This window comes from Athene noctua, chromosome 2 (assembly GCF_965140245.1).
Source record: "Athene noctua chromosome 2, bAthNoc1.hap1.1, whole genome shotgun sequence".
Taxonomy (NCBI): Eukaryota; Metazoa; Chordata; class Aves; order Strigiformes; family Strigidae; genus Athene; species Athene noctua.
The window spans coordinates 114,442,878-114,470,185 of NC_134038.1; the positions used below are offsets into that span (position 1 = coordinate 114,442,878).

At 39.3% G+C, this 27,308-nt stretch overlaps 1 protein-coding gene across 4 annotated transcripts in view; it reads right to left on the reverse strand.

Annotated features, from left to right (window-relative positions):
- DIP2C (disco interacting protein 2 homolog C) overlaps positions 1 to 27,308 on the reverse strand; it is a 327,899-nt gene that overhangs the window by 136,022 nt on the left and 164,569 nt on the right. For 2 of the 4 annotated variants that reach the window (XM_074899946.1, XM_074899945.1), the window contains exons 2-4: positions 13,278 to 13,349; positions 10,533 to 10,700; positions 1,106 to 1,216 (exon numbers count right to left, since the gene is read on the reverse strand). In XM_074899946.1, the coding sequence (XP_074756047.1) occupies positions 1,106 to 1,216; positions 10,533 to 10,700; positions 13,278 to 13,349 (351 nt within the window). The remainder of the gene's footprint in view (positions 1 to 1,105; positions 1,217 to 10,532; positions 10,701 to 13,277; positions 13,350 to 27,308) is intronic. The other 2 variants (XM_074899949.1, XM_074899947.1) reach the window with 1 other exon arrangement.

The window sequence follows — 27,308 nt, forward strand, 5'->3', positions numbered from 1 at the left end:
TCACCAGCAAGGTCACTAATGAAGCTGTTAAGCAGTACTGGAGCCAGTATTTACTCCTAGAGTACACCACAGGAGAACAGTGTCTACTGGACTCTGTGCTGCTGATCATAATACTCTGAGCTCAACACTTCAGCCAATTTTCAGTCACCCTCTATCCACTTATCTAATCCATATCTCATCAGTTTGTCAATGAGAATGTTATGAGAGACACTGTCAAAAGCCTTACTAAAGTCAAGACATACAACATTTACTGCTCTTCCTCCAACCTCCAAGGCAGTCATCTCATTGTAGAAGGCTATTCAGTTGGTCAAGCATGGACTGACCTACCTAATAAGGGGACTTCATAAATCCATGCTGGCTACTCCCAATCACCTCCTTGTCCTTCATTTATTTAATTACAGTTTCCAGGATTTGCTCTACCACCTTCTCAGAGACCGAGTTGAGGATGATTGGCCTGTAGCTTTCCAGATCCTACTTGCGATTCTTGAAGACAGGAATGAATCTTGCTTTCTTCTAGTCCTCAGGAACCTCCCCTCATTGCCACAACCTTTCAAAGAACTGAGAGTGGCCTCACAATGATGTTGTCTAATGATGCATCCCATCATGTCCTTTGGACTTGTACATGTTCAGTTTGTTCAAATGTTCCCTAACCTGATCCTCCTTCACAGAGGGTAGGTTGCCATCGGTCAGGACTTTCTCACTGGTCTCAGGGGCTTTGGATTCCTGCAGGCAAGTCTCACCAGTAAAGGCCAAGGTAAAGGAGACATTAATTATCTTAGCCTCTTCCATGACCTCTGTCACCCGGTCCTCTGCCCCATTCCACAGTGGGCTCACATTTCCCCTAGTGTTCCTTTTGCTGTTGACGTGCCTGTAGAAACTCTTCTTGTTGCCCTCTACATTGGCTGCCAGATGCAATTCCAGATGCACTTTGGCTTTGTAACTCCACTGTTGCATGCTTGGATGGCGCCTCTGTATTTGTACAATGAGTATTTCCCATGTATAGCTACTACCTGAGTTTACAACAAAGTTCTTTTTGAAAAAACAAAGAACAGAACCAGCCATTTCAAATTTTCATTCCAATTCTGTGGTCTTCAATTCTACTCACCTGATCTATAGCGCTCATCCCGTGACCCTGAGGACCTGCGACGGTGGTATCGAGAGGAAGAGGACGGAGTAACAGGAGTTCGACGTTCTTGTGGTAATGCCTGGTCCACCCCTGCATTAGTTAAAAAACAAAAAAAAACAAAACCAAGCTCATTCTGATTGAATTCCAGAAGTTAATAGTGAGGAAGAGTTCAGCCTACACTAGAAGTAGAAAACGAACATTCAATGGCTAAACCATGTCATGTCAATTGGTTACACAGTACTTGCCTCTGATCAGCTTTTCTGGTATGGTTATTTTCCTGGTTCTCTCTAAGAAAACCTTTTTCCAGGATCATGGACTACATAAGAAGAGTATATAGAGAGTAAGATTGGTCGTGGTTTTTTTTTTTCTCTAATGTGTGACCTCTCATAAAATAGTATTCAGGAAATATTTAAATGGTCTAATAAATGCAAACACCACTGCAATGGATCTTGAAGCTTTCTGAAAAATTGGCTAAAAACACTTCCTAAGAAGACTTAGCCAGTGTGTATTATCTAAAACCTCATGCGGTTGGATGACATCAGCAGGTGACAACACAATACTAACCTATGGAAACTAGATACCCTGTAGGAAGGGAACTATATTAATAACTATAGGCATTTGCAGCCACCAATGTCCAGAAAGTAACCAATAACTGCACCAAACAAGGCTGAAAATAGTAATATATTTCAGCAAAGCAATAAAAATAACTCAGCCTTATAATATATACCTGCAGCACCTCAGTATGTCAGGCCTAAACATCCAGTATTTAGGATTCAAATCTTGTATTCATCCCTTTCCCATAATGAATTTGTTTTTTTTTTAAAAATAGGTATTTTCTCCTTTAACAACAGTAGTGGTGTAACAGCTGCATTCTATATAAACATTTCTTGAAACTAATGTTCCTTGACAACTTCCAGAGAAGAGTGAAGTGAATTACTTAAGCAGGAAATTTCAAACAAACAATAGGAAAAAAAAGTAAACCTGCATCTGTAATAGTGGCATAACATGCTACCCTGCTCTGCTCCAGAGAAAAACCTGAGCAAACAAGCCCAGTAAGTGATGCATTCAGCTCAGAGCTAATAAAGCATGGAGCATTAGGCACTGTGATGCACAGGGACAAAAAAATCAGGAGTGCCCAAAGAAATGAAATTAATTTTTTTCCTTTTATTTCTTGCCTTTAAAAAGTAGTTACAAACTCTGTGTAACTGTAAGGGCAGAAGTAAAACTGGCCTCTTGCACTTAGGGTTGATGGTAGGAAAGATTTGTTAAACTTACTGAATGAAATAATTAATAATTAAGTATTCAAATGAGTGACTAATAAATTAAAACTGGATTCAACAAAACAATGCTTGGAAATATGTTCATATTTTTCAATTAAAACACTCCTATTTCTGAACTATTCATGCCTGCTTATTGGAGAGGGGTAAGAGTTTACTTCTGTGGAATCAAGAATTTTTATGTAGAATACAGACCAATGGAAAATTCTATGCTGTATTCAGTGAGTCTCATTTATGTTTCAATGGACTCTCCAAAAAGCATCTTTTAAAAAGTTGGCATTGTACACTTATTTCTCTGTGAAAACAAACTGAACTCAAAATACAGCTTCTCTCTTAAATCTCTGGAATATCAGCAATGTCAAATCTGCTTTGGTTTTGTGGAAAAGTGGCTGGTTGGCTAAAAAACATAGCTGGGAGTAAAATCTCATAGGTGCATAACAGACAGAGTGAATCTATAAATTTTCTTCTACTCAGATTGTGATTAATAATTCAAACTCTTAAATCAAATAAAATGTCTTCATTTAACTGCCATGTCTCCATGCTGTGGTACTGTGTGATTTCAGTTGCTCTCAAGCCATCATATTCTTTAAGGCAGGTGAACCTAACTTCTGAATCATTAAAATAATCACAAGAAATATTTTCTCCTCATTTGTATATTTAGAGTTTTTCTTTCCTTATTGGGTCACTCAGAACCAGCAATATAAAAGTAACAATAAAATAAATTTTATCAAAAATTTTTCAGTCTGTACTACATCCTATCCACCATTATTCTTCTCAGTCCCTATCCATATTGTCAGGAAAGAGATACATTCTGGAAATCACATATATTTACAAAAATTTAAAAAAACCACACCCCAAAATTGTGCACCTAAAATTGCTGCTGTGTGACAGAGCTTTTTTGAAGAAAGAGTGCCACGGCTTCCCATAGCAAATGAGTTGTGTAGAGCAACGGCATTTGGAGAAGAACAAACAAAAATAATTTAGGTGTTGCTGCTGAAGTACAGGATCATGATTATACAGGAAAAGGGGATCAAATGCATCCTTCCAACAACAAAACCACATGCAATAGGCTTTAGAAACACTGAGAGGAACTTAAATTGTGAAGAAACTCATCAGTTACAAAGAGGTGCACAGCTGCTGTAGGAGGGAGACCTTTCAGGTAGACCTGAAAGCACTGGACAAAATACATTCAAGCCTGTGATCTCCTTCTCCTGGTCACATGGCTATGAGATGCCTCAGGTGTCTCAGTCTCTTCTGCAGCTGTGGGCAGTGCACAAAGCTCTTTTTCCAGGTGTAAAACAGACAATGCATGTAAGGTAACCTCAAACACTGACCCTGACATTGCAGAAGGCAGCAGGATGCCCAAGCGGCCCAGCAGCACTGCTGCCCAAGGCACTCCCTAACACTGCAAAGGGCTCCTCCCTCCTCCAGTTCAGAGATTATACTACTTGTTCTTATTATAGATAGAGAAATCGCTCATCTAATCTTAAAACTGAGACACTTCAACTAGGTTACCATCCTCCGACTTTGTAAATGTGTGCTTGTTCTTTTACGTCTCTTCTGACACAATGGCTAATATGGAGTTTCTTCGTACAGTTAGGAAAGAGACAGCCCCAACATCCTACACTAGTAGTCATTTAAGGCCATAGCAAACTAAATGAGAATATCGAAATATCTACTGCTTTTATGAAGTCTGAGGATCATTTGATGGCTTTACTTCCCACTCTCCCACAAATATAAAAACAGTGAGTAAACCTGTACCCAAGTATGGAGCAGGACGTGTGAACCTGGCTTGCCGACAGCACCGATTTACATGAGGAAGTTAATTCTGCACTAAAATACAGAGAAGCTCTCCAACCCCCATCTGTGGAGAGACCTCTCTTAGTACTAGTGTACTTCCTTTAATGTGAAAAAACACAAAGCATTGCCCCACTTTGGAGAGACAGTAAGAAACCTGATGATGGTTTCTTACTGAAGGGGCTGAAGCAGGAATTAGCTAGCAATGCCTGGACTCACACCTTCGCTTCCCCTGTACCCACTCCCTTGCACAGCACCAGCGATGGTCTGAGACAAAGTACACAATAGAGAGAACCTACACACTGCCATTCTTGAGTGATGGGTAGGAGTAAAAGCCGTACAGAATAATGAGTACCATGAAATCAGTGAAGTGTTGCCATAAATAGCGAAGCGGTGTTCACAGCAGAATCATTCACCTCCAATGAAGGCCGTAGCAATATAGTGCAGTAACAAGCATTTTTTATTTTTTTTTTTCACTTCTGAACATAACTAAAGAAAAAAATTGATAGCTTTCACAGCCAGCACACAGGGTCCGTGAGTTAAGTGCTAATGCTTGTTCAAGTGCAGCTTTGGCCAAATGCATTTGTGAATTGGTGGAAGCAGTGGCATAATGGGCTTTAAGAATTCATACTCGGATCGATTCCTAAATTTAAGGAGGTGGCAGAGCAATGAATGGCTTTCATAAAAAAAAAGGAGAGTGTCACGCCAGTGCCCTGTGAGCAGACACAATCACAGACACTGTCAAACTGGCATCACTCTTAATAATGCCACAGCCTACCCTAGTCTTGCAGCTAAAGCAGGACTTTAAAAGGTAAGCTTAACTAGCACTAATGATTGACTCGTTACAAGTCATGATGAATTTTAGCAAAATATATATGTCTGGAACACATTTTATATAAAAGGCTGAGAAATCAGTGCTTTATGCTCATCACATTACACATAAGCATTACAAGGTGCACTGGAGCAAACAGCCATGTTCTTAATACAAGCATTAGATCATTTATCTAATGCTGCTAATGTGGGATTCAGCTGGCAGATTAAGACAACTATATTTAGGTGTCTACAAGAAGGTGATCAAACTAAGCTCCCATTATGAAAAACAGAGACCTAGGTCAGGACTCAGGAGTCTAAACAAGGTGTCCAATATCTTTTCAGATGTTGTGGACTACAATACCTGGCTTGACCGTATGTCCCCTTTAAGCCCTGTTATATATGTACTCACTCTGTGCAGATGTCTCTGATACCACAGGAAATCCTGAACAGTATTAAACACCTATCATCAGGCAACTCCACGAGCCCAGAGAAGCCTTGAGCACTATGCAGGTGGTCGGTGGAGGTATCTGCTTTGGAATAAACTGAAAAGCTCTTTGGATTTCATCAGCTGAATTAACTGAGTCTCTTCAGATAAGAATGGGAGCTTAAATACCAGGTTCATAGTCAGACAACTTAATGCAGATATATCAATCTACAAATCCTAATCTGCAAGATGGATCCGGCCTTGACGGTACTTAGCTAAAAATGTAAGAGCCCCAGTAAAGCTATTTAAGCAGTACCACTGGAAGCTGGATAGTTTTAAGTGCATGGAAGGCACAAAACTGTTAGCTGGAAGCAGCTTCACCTCCTTTCTTCTTTTTTTTTCCCTTCACCTCTTTGTTCCTCCCTTCTTTATTACTTTGTTTTGTAGCTAAATTGCAGTGCCATATGCTGATAACCTGGCAATAGCTGCATTGCCCTCTTCAACAGAGGACAATTGTTTCCTTAATGACAGCTGACAAGTTGCTTTGATCTATCTCTTATTCCTATGTCTGTGTCAAATTTCTGAATCTAAAAATATTTAAAAGCTGAAATGTCTAATTGACAAGAAATAGAAGGCATTCTTAGACACAAGCTACATTTATTGTTCTAAAACTAATTTACGGTGTGTGTCCCCAGGAGAGAGAGCTGTAGGATAAACCCAGCAACTCCAGGGCTAGTGGGAAGGAAGGCAGTGTTTGCAGTGCAGTTTAAAGAAGCAGTATTTACCTTCTGTTCAAAGTATTTCCTGAGCTTCTATGCAATGGCTGGTGGCTCAGCTTTAAAATCAAAGCAAGGTGATGAACACACTGTGTATTTTGTAAACAGGTTAAATGCCACACCATCCCCATGGAACTTGTTACTTGGAGTTGGCATTTCTCTCTTCCCATCAAATGTACATCTAAGTAATGAATTCACTGGATAAGCCAAAGGAAATTAAAAATGCAATAGTCCTAACCAATTCAGGAAAGTGGTGCCACTTTCTGCTAGATAAATCTGGACAAATTTCTGATTAGATATGTTTAACAAATCTTTGCTTCACAGGTGAGCTTTCACACTTAGTCCTGCACTTGGTTCTGATTTCATACTTCAAATTCTTCTTCTTTCCTTATTACAATCTCGATCTTGTCTTCCAGCATTTCCTTGCAAGCTTTAGCTTTCAGTTCAAATTTAGCATAGCTATTGTGGGCTTCTTTTTTCTCCCCATTATCTCGGTCATAGTGGACATCACAGTACAGCTCCAATTCACATGCGATATTTGATTTCCATTTTTCTCTAGATAGTCCCACAGTTTCAGTGTACCATTTGAAGATTCTTTTAGGAGAATATGTAGAAAAAGGCTACCTATCCACATAGCAAACATATTCACCAATGTGTTGGTCAACTTACACCGCAGACAAATTTGGGAAGTATTGTGAATTCCAGCAGTTTCTCATTTTGACAATGGCACCCAGTTCTTCACATGCCTCCAGTGACTCCATCTCCTCTGTTCCAGCACAGGCAAGTTTTGCTTCAAGGTCCTCAATGCTTTATTTCCTTCCTCTCCTTCATTGCTCACCTCCAACTGAGACATCTTTTCTTACCCACTTGTCAGATTTTTAGACCAACATCTCCATGTTTCCTTCTATGCTCTTACATTTCACAGATGGTCTCCATGAAGAACAACAGATATTCCATTGAAATTCTTCAAATTCTTTGAAAAACACCCTAACTCTGAGTACTAAAAATATCCTCCCCAGAAAAAAAAATCATCCTGAGTGCTGAAACCACTACTCGCATTACTAACTGATTTCATCATGTATTCATTTCTTCCCTTACATCCATTTTTTCACCTTGCTATTAAGAGTGTAAAGTCTTTGAAGGAAGGTGTTATTTGCTCTGTTTGAACAAGTTTTAATATTATGAGGTCTTACTGCAGGACAGGAAACAGAGGTGCCATCATAAAACAAAGAAAGTGTAAAAAGATAACTGGGCTCTCAATCAACATGGCAAAAGTGAAGCAGTAATCACCATGCTTTAAGTGACGGCATCAAGGGGTAGTTCTCAGATGCTTTCAGAACTTTCCTTTTTAAAAAAACTAGGCTCTGCAAGGCATCCACCAATTCAAACCAAAACCCATTTTTAAAAATAAGACTTACTAAGGATTCATCTATGTGCCATAGTTTCTCATCTGTGAAACTTCTGTCACAGTTTTCAGAAATCTGTCCATGAGCTGTGCAATGAATATGCCTTGTTCTCAATACACATACATTCTTTGAAATGGTCCATCATGGTTATCCCTTGATAAGAGCTTTAAGAATTAAGAAGGCAGATGTGATAGGAATACTCATTATTAATAAAGTTAATCCATGAGGGGTTTTTTTTCCAATTCCAGAACCAAGCTTTGTTTAAACATTTCCTTGCAATCTTTGCAATCCAAACAATGTCTGTGGAAGAGAAAATGAAATTGTAATTGCTAAGTTTACTTTGAGTGCCCAAAGGGGGCAGGAATAGTTGAAAGCAAATGTATGCATGCATACACACAGAAAAGTATTCAAATGTATGCACACGTTAGAGATACATATATGTGTCATGATAATAACAGGAACTATGGAAATGGGTTCCTGTAATTCTAAAGAAAATTGTTTCTTTGTAAGGTAAAGGGATCTTCTGTGCAAATGTATTATCTTCTCCGCACTGTGTAGCTTGAAATCTTGTGCTGGTGCTGTGTGAGATGCAGTGCTCTGTCTCTAGACCTGTGAAAGGAGCAGCAGGTGCCTTTTAAACACCGCATCTCACAGGTTTATTAGCCATAATAAATAAAGCACTGGTGACTGGTCTACATGGTTATGCTACAAATAGAGCTAAGCTGGTGGTACCAATGATGGGAAATTACAGAAAGTAATCTAGTGTAGACACAGTACTTGATTAAGAAAGAACGAACCACCCATGTCAAAGCTGTTAGAACCAAACCTTAATTGATAACAACATCATCTCTGTTCTGTGAATGAATAATCAAATTTCCTGGCAAAAGACTGGAAGCAAATTGGGAAAAAACACGGCTTATGGGGGATGCAGGTAATTTAGTTATTTTTCTTCTAGGGATGGTTTCTCTTAATAGTGTGCATGCAGCTGTCCACATGTTATCTTACCCAGAACTGACTGATCTAATCAAGATAATCTTCAGAAAGGTATTCCGAAATAAATTTCTGTTTAAGTGGTTATTCTTTCAGGTCTTGGCTGTCACGGCTCCTCTACAGAGGCAGTAAGAGAAAGGTCACAGCATGTGAGAGATTGGGATATACATGCATATATAAAGATCCAGATTCACTGTTATTTTTAGATGTCTGATATACGGGCACACTAAGAAAAGAAAAATTACTCTCCACGCAGAACATCTCCAGCTACAAACTGACATCCTGAAAAAGCATTTTGAGGAAACAAAGCTGTACTTTTGTCTCCCTAAGTTAAAGCAGGTGGGGATTTAATGGGAAAGAAAAAGGGGGCTCCCCCTATCCCTTCTTCTATTAACATTGCCAAACGCAGCATATCCGTTCCAGATTTATGGATGTTCGACAGCCCGGCTGGAACAGTACAAATGTCCTCTGCATATGTGCAGTCTGTGCAGCATCTGGATGTGTCAGACCTATTGTGCATGCATTGCGGAGTCAGCCTGCAGATGTGCAGCAGATCTAGCACGTCCCCCATGTGTCAGACTCACTGCATGTTTGCTGTATGGCATATGTGACAATATACTCTCTGGGACTGTCCTGTCAAAAATAGGGAGCATATGAGTGAACTCCCACCCCACCTGGTAGAGTATCAACTACATGGCTGCCCAGCTTCCCATTTTGGATTTGGATTATACAGCTCTCCCTTTCTAAAATGACAGCATTCCAATGAGCTCAACAAGAAGACCTCTGCTATACATTGTTATATATAGAAAGGAGTGTTTATATATGTATATAGCAAACCCTTCTACTGCCTACATTTAGCACTTAAATGATTTTATATCATTCATTTTGTTAAATCTAAAATTGCATTTAAATTTAATCATTCCCATTTTGCAAAAATCTTGGGCAGAGGAAGTTAATCATGTCAGACCGAGGGAACCTGACTTAGAGCAGGCCCACGTGAGAGAAGAAATACAAACAGCACTGTCAGAATCCAATATGGATCTCCCCTATAATATTACAGCAAATTAGTCTAAAAATGAGGTGGGAAGTGTTTCTCAAAGGGATCATCTTTTCACAGGTATGTGTTGTCCTGACAGAACTGCAAATGGACAAACACACAGGCAAGAGTGTGACGCCCTCTATGTGCCCACATGTCTGGTAAGAGAAAATCTGGTGTTTTGGGGGCCTGTGAATCCTCTGCAGCCTTGCTGCAAACCCAGGGAGTAGGAGCAGATTGCCTGCCACAGGTCACCCCGAGAAGGCAGGACAGGTATCTGCTGCAGGGCACAGCTACACAGGCATGGCTGGGGTCATGCCCTGCCTGTCCATGCTGCAGCAATGTAGCCCTGCAGAATGTTATTCCTCCAGTCTGCTACACCAGCCTGATGTCTGTTCCTAAAAGTCAGTCTGCTTCTAAACGGTTTGGATGTGACCAGAGCTCAGGCAGAGATCTCTACTTAAAACCAGCACAGAATTAGGGGTGCTTAGACTTTTACAGCTTCCTCCGGATTCTGGTGGGCTTGGACCTGTCCAAAGCTCTGTAAAAAGGCAGTGCCAAAAAGGGAATTAGAAACACACGCCTTCCTGTGTTTCACCAGCTTATTGTATGAACCTTCCTCCGTAGTATCCACGGTATGGAAGCTAGAGAGATGTTAACATGTTCAAATGTTACTAAGAAGGACTATTCTTTTTCCCTTCCCATCACTTCACTCTTAGGCAGACAAAAGTTGGTGATGGCCTTCCAGATGTTGTCCCTTGGTTGTCCTGCCTTGTCACGGGCAGCTCCTAGTCTACCATGTTGATGTAGGTGTCTACTAGAGGCTTCCAGATGAGGCAGAGTTACCGACAGATACAGACTGGAAAAGATACATTCATTGTGCTCACCAAAACGAAAATAAAAGAGAGGCCGGTTTCCTGCTGTGCTGGCTGCTCTCTCTCTAGCGGCCGCTTCCCGGATGTCACAGACACCAATGTTGGCAGTGCGGAGCATTCTTCTGGCAGCTCCTTCACTGTGTTGCAGTCTACACCGTACCGCGGCAGCTCCATTCGCTGCTGTAACAAGTTGAAAAAAACTAATTAATTCACGTTTAGTTTTTTTATATTTGTTACAGCAACGAATGGAGCTGCTGCCCCCATGCAGTAGAGCACACACGCACACATACGCACAGACACCACAGGACACTCACGGAGCCAATGCGGGTCAATGTTCCACTCTGCCAACATGGGCGTTAGTAATGTTAGCAAAAGTGCAGCAAGAGGACTGGATGTCCCCACAGAAGGGAACTGCCTTTGGATTTCCTTTAGTTTGTTGAGCGTAGTCACAGAAAGCAAATCCCTGTCCTTCCCCAGTGCCTCCAATCCCAGTGCAAGAGCCATGTCCATTTCCATACTGTTTTAAAATATCTCTAAAACATCTACTCTCTTTTAACAGCAAGATCCAAGACCACCAAAGCTTATAAATTCCTGCAGTTCCCCATCAAAACAGATTACAACAAAGAAACAAATGACTAATTGGTCATGTATGTGACTGATCAGATATTAACAGAGGCTTTCAAAAGGCAGCATCTGTTTTGTTATCCCATCTCTTCTTGGAAAGGATTCATCTCTCCCTTTCTAAGCGAGCAAGGACCTCAAGCTGTTCAGATGAGTAGTCTTCAAGGAGAGCATCGAATTCACTATTTCAAGTTTTGTCCAAAAGGTAACAAAACAAAACAAACAAAAAGTACAAAGACAGCAAAGACCCAAACACAAATAATACCAGTTTCTGGAGGAAAACACTTTAATACAGTAGAAACAGTGTCTTCCACTATAATAAAATAATTCATTTAGCAATCAGCTAAATGATTGAGTTTGATGTATGGACAAGAAAACAGCAAACAATATTTCAATACTTTTCCTCTTTATCCTATTATCATCTTCTTCCATTCATCCATACACCACATCCCCAGTGTAGGATTTTCTGGGAAGTGGTAGAGCAGAAAACATTCACTCCATTTGTTTCCATCTTTAAAACAGCACTATAACAGCTACATCCTCAAACAAAATTCAAATTATTGAATGGACCCCACTATAGAATTCGCTTACAGAGTCCCTCTGCTTCTCCTTACACTGAAAAACTTTAATATCACAACAGAGACCTTGAAAGACAAACCTCAGAGGGTTCTCCACCTTCTCTCTTTCATCATTACATGCATGATGAATCCCCAGCAGTTTCAGCCAACGATACAGTTTGATCAGAAGACTATGAGCTTTCTACAGAAAAAGCTGTTATTTTCTTGTGTGAAGAAAAAAAAGTTTCAACTAACTGTATAAACAAATACTGGTACCAACCACACTGTTGTGTTGAGGATTACTGTGAGGCAACAGTCACTCCGTAACTCAGTAAACTTAAGTAAGTCTCATGAGAACGTACTGTGAAGACTATTGTATCTCTGACAGTCTGGTCAGACCAATAAATACCCAGAAATTTAATAACTGCACCTCTGGTATTGTAATTCTGTTGATTTAATCTGTTTCATTCTCTAATGGCTCCCAATGGTTAGGAAATGTCACAGACACCCTCAAATCAGGCTGTATCACTTCAGAAAACAGAGGTGTCTGTAAAACCAATCTGTTTTGGTGAATTCTCTCCAGTGGAGCAGACCGAGTGAAAACCAATGGCACAAAACACCATTCTGCTATGGAGCTAGCTAATATATACAGACCTGAAGAAAAGAGAACAAGGCAGTGCCTCCACACACAAGCAGTTTAAATAGAAAACCATCAACTCCACCATAAAGGCAAGATTTTGTAAAAGGAAGAGGAAACTAGCTCCCAGGCCTACAATAAAAACAGGGCTCAGAGGACAGTCAAGCCTAAGTGGAGCCTCCATAAAGAGAGAGAGATGCCACAAGGGGCACGCTCCTGTGAGGAGGACACAAAATGGAGGCCTACACCAATACCTACTGCTACATATTCAACTTCATGATCCAGTGCCTTGGAAGAATGAAATAACTCTGAAGAGTCCTTTTATATACATCTAGGAGACAATTTCAATGAAGCAATACATTATTAAATTTTGTTTGAAGATATTTTTACACGTTTTCGGCAAGTATATACAACCTATCCCTCAACACTGAGACCAGATTTGTATAAAGGATCAGTTGTCCACATATTATAGGACAAGCTGAACTCTATGGATGTTGCTGGTCTCTCTAGTGTCTTCATGAGGGAGATCTGGACAGGAAACCCAGAAATGGAGGAAGGTACAAAATCCAAGGTTGTCTTCCACTCTTGTGTATATCTCTGTTTAGAAAGCTTTACTTGGCTGAGGTCTCAGTAAGTGAGGACATCACATTTTCCTCTGTGCTTCTGCATTACTTCTAACAAACAATGCCTCTCTAGTAAGTCTAGACTGGTTTTATTTTCCAGACATCACTGCCAAACCCACAGCAACGTATGTAAAAAATGTACACACACATCAAAGCGGACATATATATAAAAATATACATAAAATGGATGGAATAAGCTTTTACTCCATAACAATAGCTTTGTTTCTGCCACATATGTTTTTCAGAGATGCAGATTTTTACTGTGGCAACTATCAGTACGCTTGACATCTTCATATATGGCAAGCACAGATACACGTACCAGGAGGCTGTGGCAGGTAGGCCCCAATTAATTTTGATCTCTTCTTTTCATATCCTTTCTGTGTGATGTCACCTGCCAAAAAAAAGAAAAGAAAAATCAATAAGATGTGGATAAAGACAGTGTCTAGCTGCTTAATGGAAGCACCATCAGCTTAGCCACCACTGTACTGTTTGTCTGTCTTGACAATTATAATGAACAAATGAAAAGCACAGTATGATCATTCCATCCAGAAAAACCTCATTTACGCCAGAGCCATTCTGACAAGTAAATACCCAGCCTTGATTTATTCCAGCACTGTAGTCCAGTGGCAGAGTTTTAAAACCATTTTGAGATGCTGTCACACAAGCTTTCAAAAGCTACAATGACCTTCATTAGGTTAATAAACAATGGATTATATAGAGTGTGTGGGCCTGCGGTGGCTGGCAAAACACATCACTGATTAGCATTTTCTATCATAAATGGGATTTTTCTAATCAAGCATGTAAGGCACAACAGACTTGAAACTGCTGCTATATCATTTCTGCAATATAAATGTTTTAGCTGATTTCTAAGCAGTACTGAGAAGAACAAAACCAAATCAAACCAAATCTACCACAGATGCGCTAGAAAATAACAGCATAAAGACTTTTTGTCTGACTTTCCAATTAAATATCAAAAAAAATTTTGGAGACAAATATCTGAATTTCTTAAATTAGATTAATATGACCCTTTGCTGTGTCTGCAGTTTCCTCAGGTAACTGTTTTTTAATGTAAGGATTAAAAAATATTTTTCTGTAAAAGTTTCCTAAAAGAAAGTGATGGATTATTAGATATGTAAAACAAAACATACTTTTAGTCTTATTAGAGTTCAGGAGAGGTTTGATACTTAAGTTGCAATAAAGCCCTGGCTCTGGAGCTGTAGATCTACCTTTAATGGTTAAAATACTTGTTGAAATATAATTCAAATACCCAGATTCTTCTTTCCGGATGTGTGAGCATAGATGCACACACATATACTGTAAGTATTAAATTAAATTAAATACAAGATACTTCAGATGCTAAAAAGAGTGATAGGTTTTAATAAGGTTTTTGAAATAACACCGTATTCCCTTCACTTTCAATAAGCGTATCTGCTGTTGTGAGCCTCATCATGCAGTTAAAATTCAGCTGCAACACTGGACTTGTATATTTATAAAAGGTTGAGGGCTTAGGAGGGCAAAACTACAAAAAGAAGTGGAGCTTTGGCGGTAATGTCCAGCTAGATACAGCAACGCATGTCTGTTCATGCTTTTCCATCCCTAAGGAGAGCATTTGCCACGAGAACTACACACTCATTTCAATCTCAGCCACTCTGGTAAATGGATGCTAAATTAGCACCAATGTATAGACACAGCTTCCTGTGGGTTGGTCTGAAATCAGTAACTACATGAAAACACCTTCAAATGTTGCTCCTCGATTAAAGACCTCTTCTTGGGGATGGTTTCAATAAGCTCTGAGGAGGCAAAATTCTCCAAGCCTCTCCGCCAGTGTCCTGAGCCAACCTCTCACTCCTGGTTAAAAAACAGTGCTTAAAATAACACCTATCCTCTTCGCTACCCTATCTCAAACTGCTCTACAAAAGAAGTCAACTAAAATATCTGTGTTTTTAAATGAGGAAAGTGAGAGTGAAGCATTTCAAATGATAACCAACCCGTATTTACCCAGAGAAGAAGTGGCAGACTTGGCAAGAGGACCTAAGCCTTTCAAGTTCAAATCTACTGACTCTTCAAGCACATTTCTTCCTATTTTGAATACTTCTGGCATCTGTTCAAACTAGTGAAACAAGCTCCCTCTCCATTGTAATCATCAGCTTCTCACAAACTAGACAGTAACTACAGATACAACTTCATTAAAAAGTTTTAATGAAAAAATGTGTTTATTTCTGTTTGAAAATTCTAAAATACCAACGATTTTTTCTTTCAGAGTTTTTCTAAACAAATTGCCATTAATTTACTGTGCTCATCAATACCAAATTCTTATTCATTCAACATCTTAATTTGAGTAAAAATTTGATTTTATTAGTTTACTATTGCTCTTAAAGGAGAACAGATATCCTATGCAAAACTACAGCTCTGCAAGTTGTCAAAGCTATTTTAAATATGAAACTATTAACAATAGGTGCTCTAACTATTGGTTACTTTTTCACACACATAGTAGTACATACACATGCAGACCAATATTGCAAGTTCTACATTCTAGACAGTGCTCGTGGCACCTGCACCCATTCCTGCAATGTAAGTTTCTTCCACTAGTTTCTAAACCTATAGGGTCCTTAACAGGAAGAAATGCAGAGGACAAGCAATTTCTTTGACATCAAAGTATGAAAGATAACTACCAAGAGTTACCTCCTGTCAATAATAAGCTTTCAGTCAAATCAGCGCCCTGATTCACTCTTTCGAAGTTCACCACCTAAACGAATCATTCTAAGTAAAAATAGTGACTCCTTCCCCAGACCACTCTCTCCACCAAAAAACCACCAGTAAAATGATTTTTTGAGACAATTTAATATGAAAATATTTCAACTTCCAGGAACAAACAGGCAAAATCATTTAGAATTATCACTAATCTTTCCATAATCATGTCCATCACTGCCCTGGTAATCAAATCTAAAAAACCATGTAAAAGCAAAATATAAAATCACCAAAATATTCATTGTACTATCACTATTACCATTCTGAGGTGGAAGGAAGTCAACTGTACCATACAGTTTGGGGAAGTACACAAAAAAACACTTTATCAGGATTAATGGTATTTGTATTAGTTTGTATTTTTTCAAGTAAACTGACTTCAGAATATGAACAATAACTGAATTACCATTAAATTATTATTATAATATATGCAAAACTATTTCAATTCAAAGCTATGTCGAACTCATTGTGTAAGCTCCTAATATATACTAAACACAGCTTATCAAGAGTTAAGTGAGTTTAAACGCTGCTCTTATCATCAATTACCACACAATATCATGACCTCCGGTCAACGTACTTCATTCCTTTGCAAATTAATGCAATAATTTTACAAGTATAAAACCCCTTTTCAGTTAGGTCCACCTAACTCATGCTCTTCCACAGTACAATACTGAATTTAGGCTTAGCTTTTGGAGAGTATCAACAGGATTAAATGAACTGTATCTCTTTGCCATGAGAATGAAGAATTTATGCTACCTTTCTCTTTTTAATTAACCCTTCTTCTCTTGAAAAGCCAGCAGACTCTCGGGACTTTGCTTCATGCATTCAAAGTACAACTCAAAAGGCAGGTGGGAAAAGGGTCTCATTCACCCACAATGTCTTTTCAGCAGACAGTACATGTTGTTTTTTCTGTCTACTACATGAACAAACTCTTCAAAATCCCTGCACATTTAGACATCCTCATTGCATCACTCTCTAGCTTTCTTCTCATGACACCTTTGCCGACTTTTCTGTGGCATTTCCAAGTCACATTGCAATGCTGCACAGAACAGCTCTGGGAGGCAAGACAGTATGAGCAGGGGACAAGGCTGGCAGCAGGTTAAAGGAAAAAGGGCAGGTCATGGATGGAGGGACAATAAAAAGACTCCAGCACTAAGGACATACAGGAGCAGAAAGAGCACATAGCTGCAGGACCCTTTGGGGATGGGCCTCCCTGGGACAAGACACCATCACCATAGTGTCAGGCAGCTGAAAGGTGGCACCTCCATTTAGCAGCTCCCTGCAGATCTCTACTCTGTCCGCCTGTCTCCTTCCTTGGCTTTTGCCCCATTCACTGGCCCTGGCTCTGCTCCCAAGCACTCTGCCCTTCTCTACTACTCAGGTTCATCCCACAGCTGGTCCCCAGGCCCTCCTCCTCCTTGCTCACTTCCTCCCAGGCTAAATTCACTTCACTGCACCCAAGGAGTTCAGTCTCCTCTCTGCATCAGCATTCTCCAGGTTTTTTTTTCCTCTAAACATGTTACTCTTTTCCTCCTCAGCTCCACTGGTGATTTGACAGGTTTCCACTATCAAAGGGCCACAGATGCATTCCCTGAAGGGTACTGTATCCAAGGGTCAGCAGGGGAGAGCAAAGCATAAGCTTGAGATCTGAACTCAGTAACAGTGAGCACATTTTACCTTGATTTTTCCTCATCCATATTTTAAATTGACTGTCAAGGACTGATGAACAACAGACATGCAGTACATTGATCCTCTTTCCACAAAACAAGTTCATTTCTAATTCCTAGTCTTCCAGAGTCTCTCCAGGCACAGAGGGGAAATGCCACTTTTGCAATGAAAGGGACAGCACAAATGAAAGACCATACAACCCTCCAAGGAAGAAGGCTGCCCAGTAGAGAGAGTACAAGACCAGGGCTCTGGCACTCCGCAATCCTATTCCTGTCTCTTGGTGATCCGTGCCCCTGTTTCTGCAACTTCCCAAATTGCAGATGGCAATGCTCACCTACATAGGCACCCACAGACAATAAGTATTTTGTAGCTATATTTAGCAAAGCCACGCTGTAGTGGAAGTTCATTTAACTATGCTCACCACAACTGGTACTGTTTGCATTATACCCTCCATTTTCTTTGAAAATTTACTGTATTTTTCTCTTTCCTTCAACAATGTTGGATTTACAAAGATGCTGGGGCAAAGTCAGGGTAGATGGGTCAGAGCAACATAACCACAGCTCATCACAAGCAAGAAAGGAATTCCAGGTAATAGAGAGCCCCTTGGGATACTCCATGTTGTACAAGACATTTTGAGGACTAAGAAATGCCGTTAAATGTTGAAGTACCTGAACACAAATATACTCAGTCCTGATATGAGTCCTACCATGATAATTTATTCAAAAAAAGATAATTGCATTATACAGGGAAAAATAACTAAACCAAACCCAACACCAAAATAAATAAATAAATAAATAAATAAAAATCACCAAATCTTTCCTTTTTCCTGGAAGATGCCAGCACTTACTGATCTCAGTCCTTTGTGAAAAGCTAATGATTAAACCAGAGACTACAACCATCTTGTTTAGTGCAGTGAAAACTCAATTTCATTTTCAGCGATCTCAAAGCCTGACTGATACTGCTGGTTTTCACTACACATACATGTTTTGAAAAGAAATTTCAAAGTGGGACTTTGAATTAGTTTAAGGCACTTATGGAAAAATCCACCATGGGAAATAATGCAATCAATAACTCCTCTCAAACACAGATTAACAGAGAGCTTGTCGGTGAGTGCCTTTCCTCTGCCTATGATTTTCTGCCTTCTAAAGATTCAATTTTCTGTACAACTTGTTCATTGCTGATGACTCAAATTCAGTGTCAGCATCTTGGCAAGAGGGATTTGAATGAAACAAAGCTCCTCATAAAGAGAACTGTGACTCATTTACTTCTCCCACTCATGATGCAGACAGTCTCCCTGTCTGGTCTCCCAAAAATATGCCAAGAGACAAAGGATTTCATTTTGGATGGTGCAAGTACAGAGATACCAAAACTGCACAAATATATCTCATGTAACACGTACATGAACACAAAAATATATATCAGGAACCGTTTTCTTTTCCAAGGCCTTTTAAAAAAGACGTTTAACCTCATCAGCAGCTTAGAAAATTACTCAGAACTATGATGAAGAAACAAATGGTAAAGTATGGCACTGGGCAGAAAAATTAATGGGATCCCACAATTTCACTGCAAACAGCATCATAAATTACAGTACTGCTCAAGTGCGTTTAAGGGGAGTATGCTGTAGCTTAAACGTTTCAGTGATAATTTTACCCACATACAACTGATTTTTTTTTTTTCCCCAAGGATACATTTTGTTCCTGCATGTTGCAAGCAAAGCAGAAAATGGTTGAATTTCAATGACAGATAAGGAAGAGTGCTCCATGTGTACTTCACAGTTTATAATGTTTTCTAAAGTGGCTTCTAATTCAGGAAAAAATACTTAAGAGATTATGCTATTAACAGATAAGGTAAACTATATTAGCACTGCTAAAATAACAAAGTCTTTTGAATTTTGAAATTATTCCTGTTCAAAATAAGTATTCCCATTCTTTTGATAGACAAATTATCTGTTGTACAATCCACTAAATTCTTAGTTTTAATTCAAAACGAGTGAGTAGTTAATCATTTGACATGAGAGACATTTTTGAGCATCTCCACCCTGAATCCCAGAAGACCCCTTAATGAGTTTCCCCACTTACTTTCTGGTCCCAAAGTCTTCAGCACATTTTTCCAATACCCTAAATATGCCTGGGCTTCAAAAGAAAGAAGAAAGAAAAAAAAACCTCCCCCCAAAAGAACCCCAAAACACCTAATTGAAGCCAACGAAAACAATCCTGGGGATTTTCTGACTCAGACTTTCTACCGTTCGGCTGAGCCGAGCACCAGCGACGGCTGCCAGCGGCATGGCAGCAGGCCAGGAGCCAGGCTGGAGTGCTGCTGGAGACCCTGCTCCTTTGAAGCCCAAGAACTGTGTGGTCCTCGGGCATCCCAGAGCTCCCCCAGAATGGAGTATTTGTACGGCACTACTTTTATGGCCTGGATTATTGTAAAATAAACAGAGGCTGGTTGAACAGTGAAGGTTTCCATTCTCAGTGTCAAGAGTGTATTTCATTATTTAAAGCTTTAACGAACACTTTATATAATGAAAGCAATCCTTGCCATTTTTGGAATTTTATGGCTGTTAGGACCCTTCATAATGTTGTTTTCCTTCCTTTATTGCTTTATAAGGCTTATAGGGCATCCTTGAAGTGTATATCCTTTTTGCAGCTGCTGGAAGCTCATCTTTCATCTCTCCACTTGCTTTCCTGTTGCCTATGAGGCATTTGCCTGTTCTAGTTATTCTCCCTGTCTCTAACACAAACCGTGCAGAGTCAGATCTTGCTCAAGATAAAAATAAAATACAATTCTGAAAAGTATGCCTAAGGAAACATTCCTGATAAATGTTATTTAATAGACAGGCTTTATATTTCAAGTTAGAAATGTTCCCTAAAGAAAGATAATTACAGCAGTAATTCCACTTATCATTATTTAGAATTTACAGTTCAGAGTAAATCTAGAGATTTCCATAAATGCTCCGCTGCACTGGGTGCTGCAAATTTGTGTCCTGATTTTTTCCCAGCCCTGAAAATGTCTTGGAAAAAAAAACATAAGAGGAGGAGTAGGATGAGGATTCTAAACAAGGAACATATAACAGATCTATGAAACAGTATTGAGAATACATTATACAAACCAGTCTGCAAGCTTATTTGCTCCTCTGGACAGAAAAATATACCCAGGCTTTCCAAAGGGAAAAACCTGCAATATCTAAGTAAAATGATAAAATTGATTAACAGGGAAATTTATTTTGTCAATTATCTAGGAAGCAGCCTATGAAAATAATTCTCCTGCTTGTGACCTTGTATTTTTAACTATTTATTTTTTCATTTGGACCTTAGCAAGTTTAATGAAGAAAGTCCAGAAGTATTAATATTCTTGGAAGAGAATGCAAATCTTCTAAGGAGCAACAGATTTCTAAAACCGTCTTCCATAATTTTGATTCCAGTATTTTGAGGTACCACAGTATAACTGCAGAGCTCTTCCCAGATTTCAATTCAGAACAGAAATCTAGAACTCTTATTTTCACATGACGGGAAAAGAAAAAAGAAAAAAGAATGGCTTTTACCTGATATATTGCAACTTTCTCCCTTTTGATTTGGGTTCACCGTGAAGGTTTTGTGTTTGAGATTTGTTATGCTAGTCAATAATAGAAGTCTTTCAGCACTATCTAAAATAATTTTATTTTACCCTAATTTGGGTTAAAGACATTACGCTGATTTAAAAAATAGGTATTCAGATCAGTTGTACTGTAGTATTAGAATGCCAAAATGTCCAAATCTCTTCCCACAGTTTTTGCAAAAATAGAACCTCTTCTGGGAAAAAAAACCCTTCATGTAAATGCAAATTTCCAGATACTTTGACAGCTGGATGCAAAGGCAGAAAAGCCCAGATTTCTTAACTACCACTGGAAACTAAAGCCGGAATACTCCTTTTCAAACAATCAGAAGACTGCTAATGGTTGTGGAAAAATATTGAGGAGCTGCAAGTAGTTGTGAACAGGGACTTGAATTACCATAATGACTAAACTGAGTGACCATAATGTCTTTAAAAATGCATCGCTTGGGAGATCATCAAGCTCAATAATCTGGTCTACCATTTTAGTACACGAGACATGTGATTTTGAAGAATTAAAAAAAAAAGTAATCAATTATAAAGGGAACATAAGTGTCTTCCAAGATAATATTCACATTTTTCTCTTGAAATGATAGTGCTTAATTTACTAAATCCAGTTATTAAGTCACTTCCTACCACTTTTAATTCAGTACCCTCAATCACAAAGTCCGTTGCCAGCATTCAAGAATCTTAAAATGCCTATTGACCATAAATGCCTGATATACCCATTAACTGCTTTCGTATCTCGAACAGTTGAGGCACATGAACTCAGAGTGCCAAGCGTAATTAATATGAACCATATTCTGTGATGCTTGAGGAAGCCACCAGACATCTTCAAGTTCTGATAAGCAATTCCCCCAACAACCTAACCCAACACCCCTGATACCTCTGTTCCAGTCCCCAGTAACTCCAGCTCTTTTTTAAAGCTTCCAAAAAAGAGTAAAATAAGTTTCTTTCAAAAAAAATCTAAAGTATAGAAACATATTCATTTTAGAAACATACGAAAGGGAATGACCTCCTCAGACAACTAGTCCAACACCTGCTATGTAAGAACAGCAGATCAAAGCGAACACCCTTCCTCTGAGTGATAAGCACTCTAGCAACATTAAAGAGTTGCTTACATCTTCTCTGTCTCGGTTGATTTTTAACTATTCTGTGCAAAATACAACTCCTCTATTTAGAGTTCCTTTCCTAGAATGCCCTTTGAAAGACGACTATCAATGGATTTACTTAAGAGGTGAGATATTGCTTCAAATCTCCTCTGGAGAAGAAGGGGAGTTTAATTTCATATGCTCTAACACGTGCATTAAATGAAGGCATCTTCTTCAGTTGTGCTTTGTCAGACAGGCTGGAGATCACAGAATCACAGAATCATTCAAGTTGGAAAAGACCATTGGGATCACCGAGTCCAACCATCAGTTCTACTCTACAAATTCTGCCCTACACCATATCCCCCAGCATCTCATCTAAACAACCCTTAAACACATCCAGGGATGGTGACTCCATCACCTCCCTGGGCAGCCTATTCCACTGTCTGACCACTCTTTCTGTGAAAAATTTTTTCCTAATGTCCAGTCTAAACCTCCCGTGTTGGAGTTTAAAGCCATTCCCTCTTGTTCTGTCACTAATCACCTGTGGGAAGAGACCAGCACCAACCTCTCTACAATGTCCTTTCAGGTAGTTGTAGAGAGTGATGAGGTCTCCCCTCAGCCTTCTCCAAACTAAACAGTCCCAGCTCCTTCAATCACTCCTCATAAGATTGATTCTCCAGGTCCTTCACCAGCTTCATTGCCCTCCTCTGCACTCGGTCCAGCACCTCGATATCTCTCTCGTATTGAGGTGCCCAAAACTGGACACAATACTCAGGATGTGGCATTGTGTCCACAATGGTCCAAAGCATAGAATTAGTCACCTAAATTTTCAAAACCCACACCTCCTTCTACAATATTTCTTCTTGGGTTTCAATTACATTCTTGCTAAGATGGCTGTGATGGACCATAATGTAATTTTATATGGAAACATAGGTTTCACTAAGCACTTACTGCTTAGACACAGCAAGAGTTAATATTCAGGTGCATTTCATGGATCTAATCACCATTGTCTGACCCATATCCTGCAGCGCAAATAATCCAAAACAGGTACAAAGTTGTGTTATCTTCTCTCTCTCATGCAGTTGAAAAGTAATTCTGATACTACTGCTAGACACAGAAAACACCACACTCAGAAATTTCCAAACTGTAATACCATGGTACGTACATACTGATGCTGTCTTTCCATGGGAATCTATTCATAATTTTGTGGTTCAGAACTTCACTTCAGCACAACATTAAACACCAGTTCCAAAGCAGATGATCTGAATTACTACTATGGTCCCACTGCAGGTCAGTGGTGAACTGCTGACTGGTGAGACAGAACAGAGACTGCATGCAGAATAAACAGAGCAACCTGAAAGTGATGCCCTTGCTGAAGAAGCACTGTAGAGGGAAGGACCATACTTTTACTGATAAACCTCACAGCTCACTTTCACTTGAGGAAAAACTGACCTCCCATTTTACTAACCTTTTTCTTCAGATCTTCAAAGGTGTCAGCCAGGTACATGGCAACTTCTGCATCACTGAGTCCCCTTGCATTGCAGGAAAACGTGTCAAACCCTTTCAGAAAATAATTTAGTTCCATCTGGAACTAAATTCAGCTGGACTCCTTTTTTTATTCCAAGCTGTTATAGCATCCTCTTTACCTTTTTTGCAATTTTCCCACTGATCTGCATCTTTTCAACTTGAAATAATTCTTTTCCATTTAACCCTGTACCACAGGCTTTCCTGGCCTCCAGGCAGACAAACTTCATTTGTCTAAAAAAGTGAGCTACCTTAACAAAGCAAGAGATCAGGCCACTCTTGTACAATCTAATAACTGAGGTCATATTTTATCAAGTTTTACAGTTACCTCCCTGTCTTTCACTAAATTTCCTTCAAAAAGCACCTGAAGTATCCCATTCCATTAAAATTAGACATGTGGCTCAGATCACCTTTCCTTCCCACTCCTAAACATCGTTACTAGTCACTACTCATAAATCTTGTAATGCCACTTACTGTTTGAGAATTACGGATTCTTACTACTGGACTGCGGGAGAGCTGAGCATGCACACGACCAATGCGATCAAGCAATGCCCATTTATTACAACTAAGAAAGCCCTTTTATAATGTTCTCCTGCACACGTGAGTAACATGCAGTACAAGTCCTCGAGATTGGACAGTTAACTTAGCCCGCGCTTTAAACCTTCTTACAATTGGATAAAAAGTGCCACATCAGCCTTGCCAGGCTTCCTGCCTTGTGGAACTTCCTCTTCCGTCCCAACCCCTTCCAGGGGTTGTTTGTCTCATCGAGTTTCTCCCCCCTTATTCAGGGTCACATCCTTATCACATTCTTGCTCGGCTGAGGCTCTTATCAGTCTTGTTCTCACGCAGGATTGCTCACATGTCCATTCTCTCAGAGAAAGCCCTCTAGAATCCCAACACTGGACTTTCCTCCATTAGTGTTTTTGCTTTTAGTATTCCAGCACTGATACTACCTAGTTGTGTACTTCAGCAAATTAAACTGAGGTTTTCTTCCATTGTTACTAATGAATAATAAACACTACCACCCGAACTGTTTCTAAAAAGAAAGTTCCTGGAAGTATTTATTTTCCTACTAACCTGAGATAACTAAATATTCACAGCAATTAATTTGCAATTCGAAGAAAACCTAGTTCAGATTTTTAACCAAATGTAGGCCTTAAAACTAAGAAATATGTATGCTGAACAAATTGATCTATCTCCAATTATAAATAGAATATGCCTACCCTGGTAATGCAGAGTAAATGAAATCTGTCTCTAGTCTCAAGAAATCAAAAAAATTAGTCCTTATTTTATAGCCTGCAAATGCAATTTAGGTTGATACTTAAAAATGCATTTTGTTGACATTGTATTTGATCCAACAGCCAGATATGAGAAAACAAACAGCTATTTAAAGGCATTCGCAATACATGAACTGCAATATATGTTAATAAGGTACCCAGATCACTTCATCTTTTCTATGTAAAAAACTACATTTGAAAACTGTCACTAGCATAATTTTTGCATGAACTGAAGTACTGAAATTCCACTCTTAAAAGAAATAACCTAAAATGTATTCATGTCATTTTTCCCACTTCGTTCTGGAAGGACCTCGAACGGCAAGATGAATTAACATCATCTGGTTACTCAACTTGATTCCAAGCATGTTACTAAAAGAACAGAAAAGTCCCCAAACAGCTCGCTGTTCTCCTGTTATGTGGGCAAAGTGTTTATGAAGCACTGAAAATATGCATCCTTTGACTCAAGGACTTCTATTACCCAAAGGCTGACTCAGATCCTACTTCTTAAGCCTGCAAAACAACTCGAAAGGAAAAATAGTTGCATACCTTCAATTACCTCGAGACACAATCGATGTCCCTGTTCTCCACAGCTTTCACAATATTTGACAATTCCATTTTTTCCCTGCTGTATCACCTCTGAAGGCTCCTAAAGGTCCGTGACATTATTATAGACCTAACGTGACAGCTCATACTGATATTAGCACACAGCAGCTGTTCTCACAGGAGGTATTACCCTCCAGTGTCTGTGAAATAGAGCACTTGGACAACCACAAGTTTGTGCTAGCTGTGAGGCATGCACTTCCATGCAGTTGGAAAATCAGATCTCCATACTCTCATCCTTCTTATTTTCTCCATTTCCAGCTTACAACTACTCTTGATCAAGAGATAGAAATTTGCCGCAGTAAGCCAGATGTGCAAACATCTTCTTTTCTTCCTCAGTTCTGAGTTCATGATTTATTTCATATGTTAATGAGTTCATTCTGTGATTTCTGTAGCCTTTTCCCTACGATTTCAAAAATAATAAAGTATTTCAAACCCCAAAGAAGGCACTGCTTTCACATCTTTGTTAAGGTTCTTTCATGCAATATAAAGTTCTTTTAAAAAAGAAGCTGGAATTAAATCATAGCTATACTTAATAAAATAAAAGCAAGCAAACTTTTACTGAGTAGTGTTCATTTTCATCTGTACTAGAAGCCAAAACCAGCAACGCCTTTTTAACAGGCAGGCATTAGCAAAGGTCACTTCCCATGATGATAAAGTTCAGCATTTGAGTTTGGCTTTCACAGAAGGGGCTGGTGGTTTGGAAGTATAAGTTTTTGAGAAAGCCCATGCATGCATGTTTGTATCGATATGCCAAAATAGATACTGTTCTGCTCTTGTTCTTCAGTTGTCATAAACTGACAGGTAGCTAATTATTATCACAAATGTTTCTTAATTCACTGGTTTGCAGGAATTCCCACTGTGGCTTACTTCATTTTGTGAACCAGGAGGTAAATCAGCAAATATGCCAGCCTGAGAACCGAAGGAACAATGTATCTTACAAAAGCCATCAGTCCACTTGTTTTTACAGTTACAATACAGCTATATTTTAGAAGTGCCAATAAAGATTACTTAGCATGCAGAAAAGCAACAAGAGACTTCACTTAATACTTTGTTATTAAGTCCTAGCTGGAAAATAGGACTAGAAGAGCCTGGGAAGGTAGCCATTTTTTAAGAAATTAAGAACGCAAGAATTAAGGTAGGATTTACAATCTTGTAAATATACACAAAACACTGACTTTTCAGCATAATTCAGATAGCACATACACATAGATTGGTTTGGACAGAAGTGCATGTGACCAACATGTGCACATCAACGATCAGCCTTCAAACTTGTATACTGAAATCTAAGATCTTCAGTCCTGAAGTTGTGTCTTCAAGCACCTGTTTAGCCCCCAAATGCTACTGAACTGAGTGCCCAGCATGGGTGGACAACTGTCCACTTAAACCTGGCAATCACAGATGAAGTATCCGTTCAAGTTGTGTCTTTGATTGCTGTCCTACACAAGCAGATCCGCACATTCAAACAGACCTCCTCTGACTGGAAGTCCATATCAGCAAAGGAATACACCTACTCAGATGGCCCAGGTAATGCTTAAGAAATAACTCAATAAGCCTGAAACGCTAGGCACAAGCCACGCTTCTATTTTCTTCTGCTTATTTCTTATCCAGACTTGATTATTTTACTCACTCTTCTCTTGGTCTTTCCATCAGACTCTGATGCTGTAAGGCTGCACCAGAATCACATTTTCAGTGATCTTCATTCTTTTCTGCCTCACAAATAATCAGCTGCTCAGCTCTGCTTCAGGTCATGGGTGTCCATGTCCACATGCCCACACGCTACTTGAGCACTGGCTGGCCACACTCAGAACGTATGACCCTAAAGGTGCATTTCAAAGGTTTTTAATCATCCCTTTG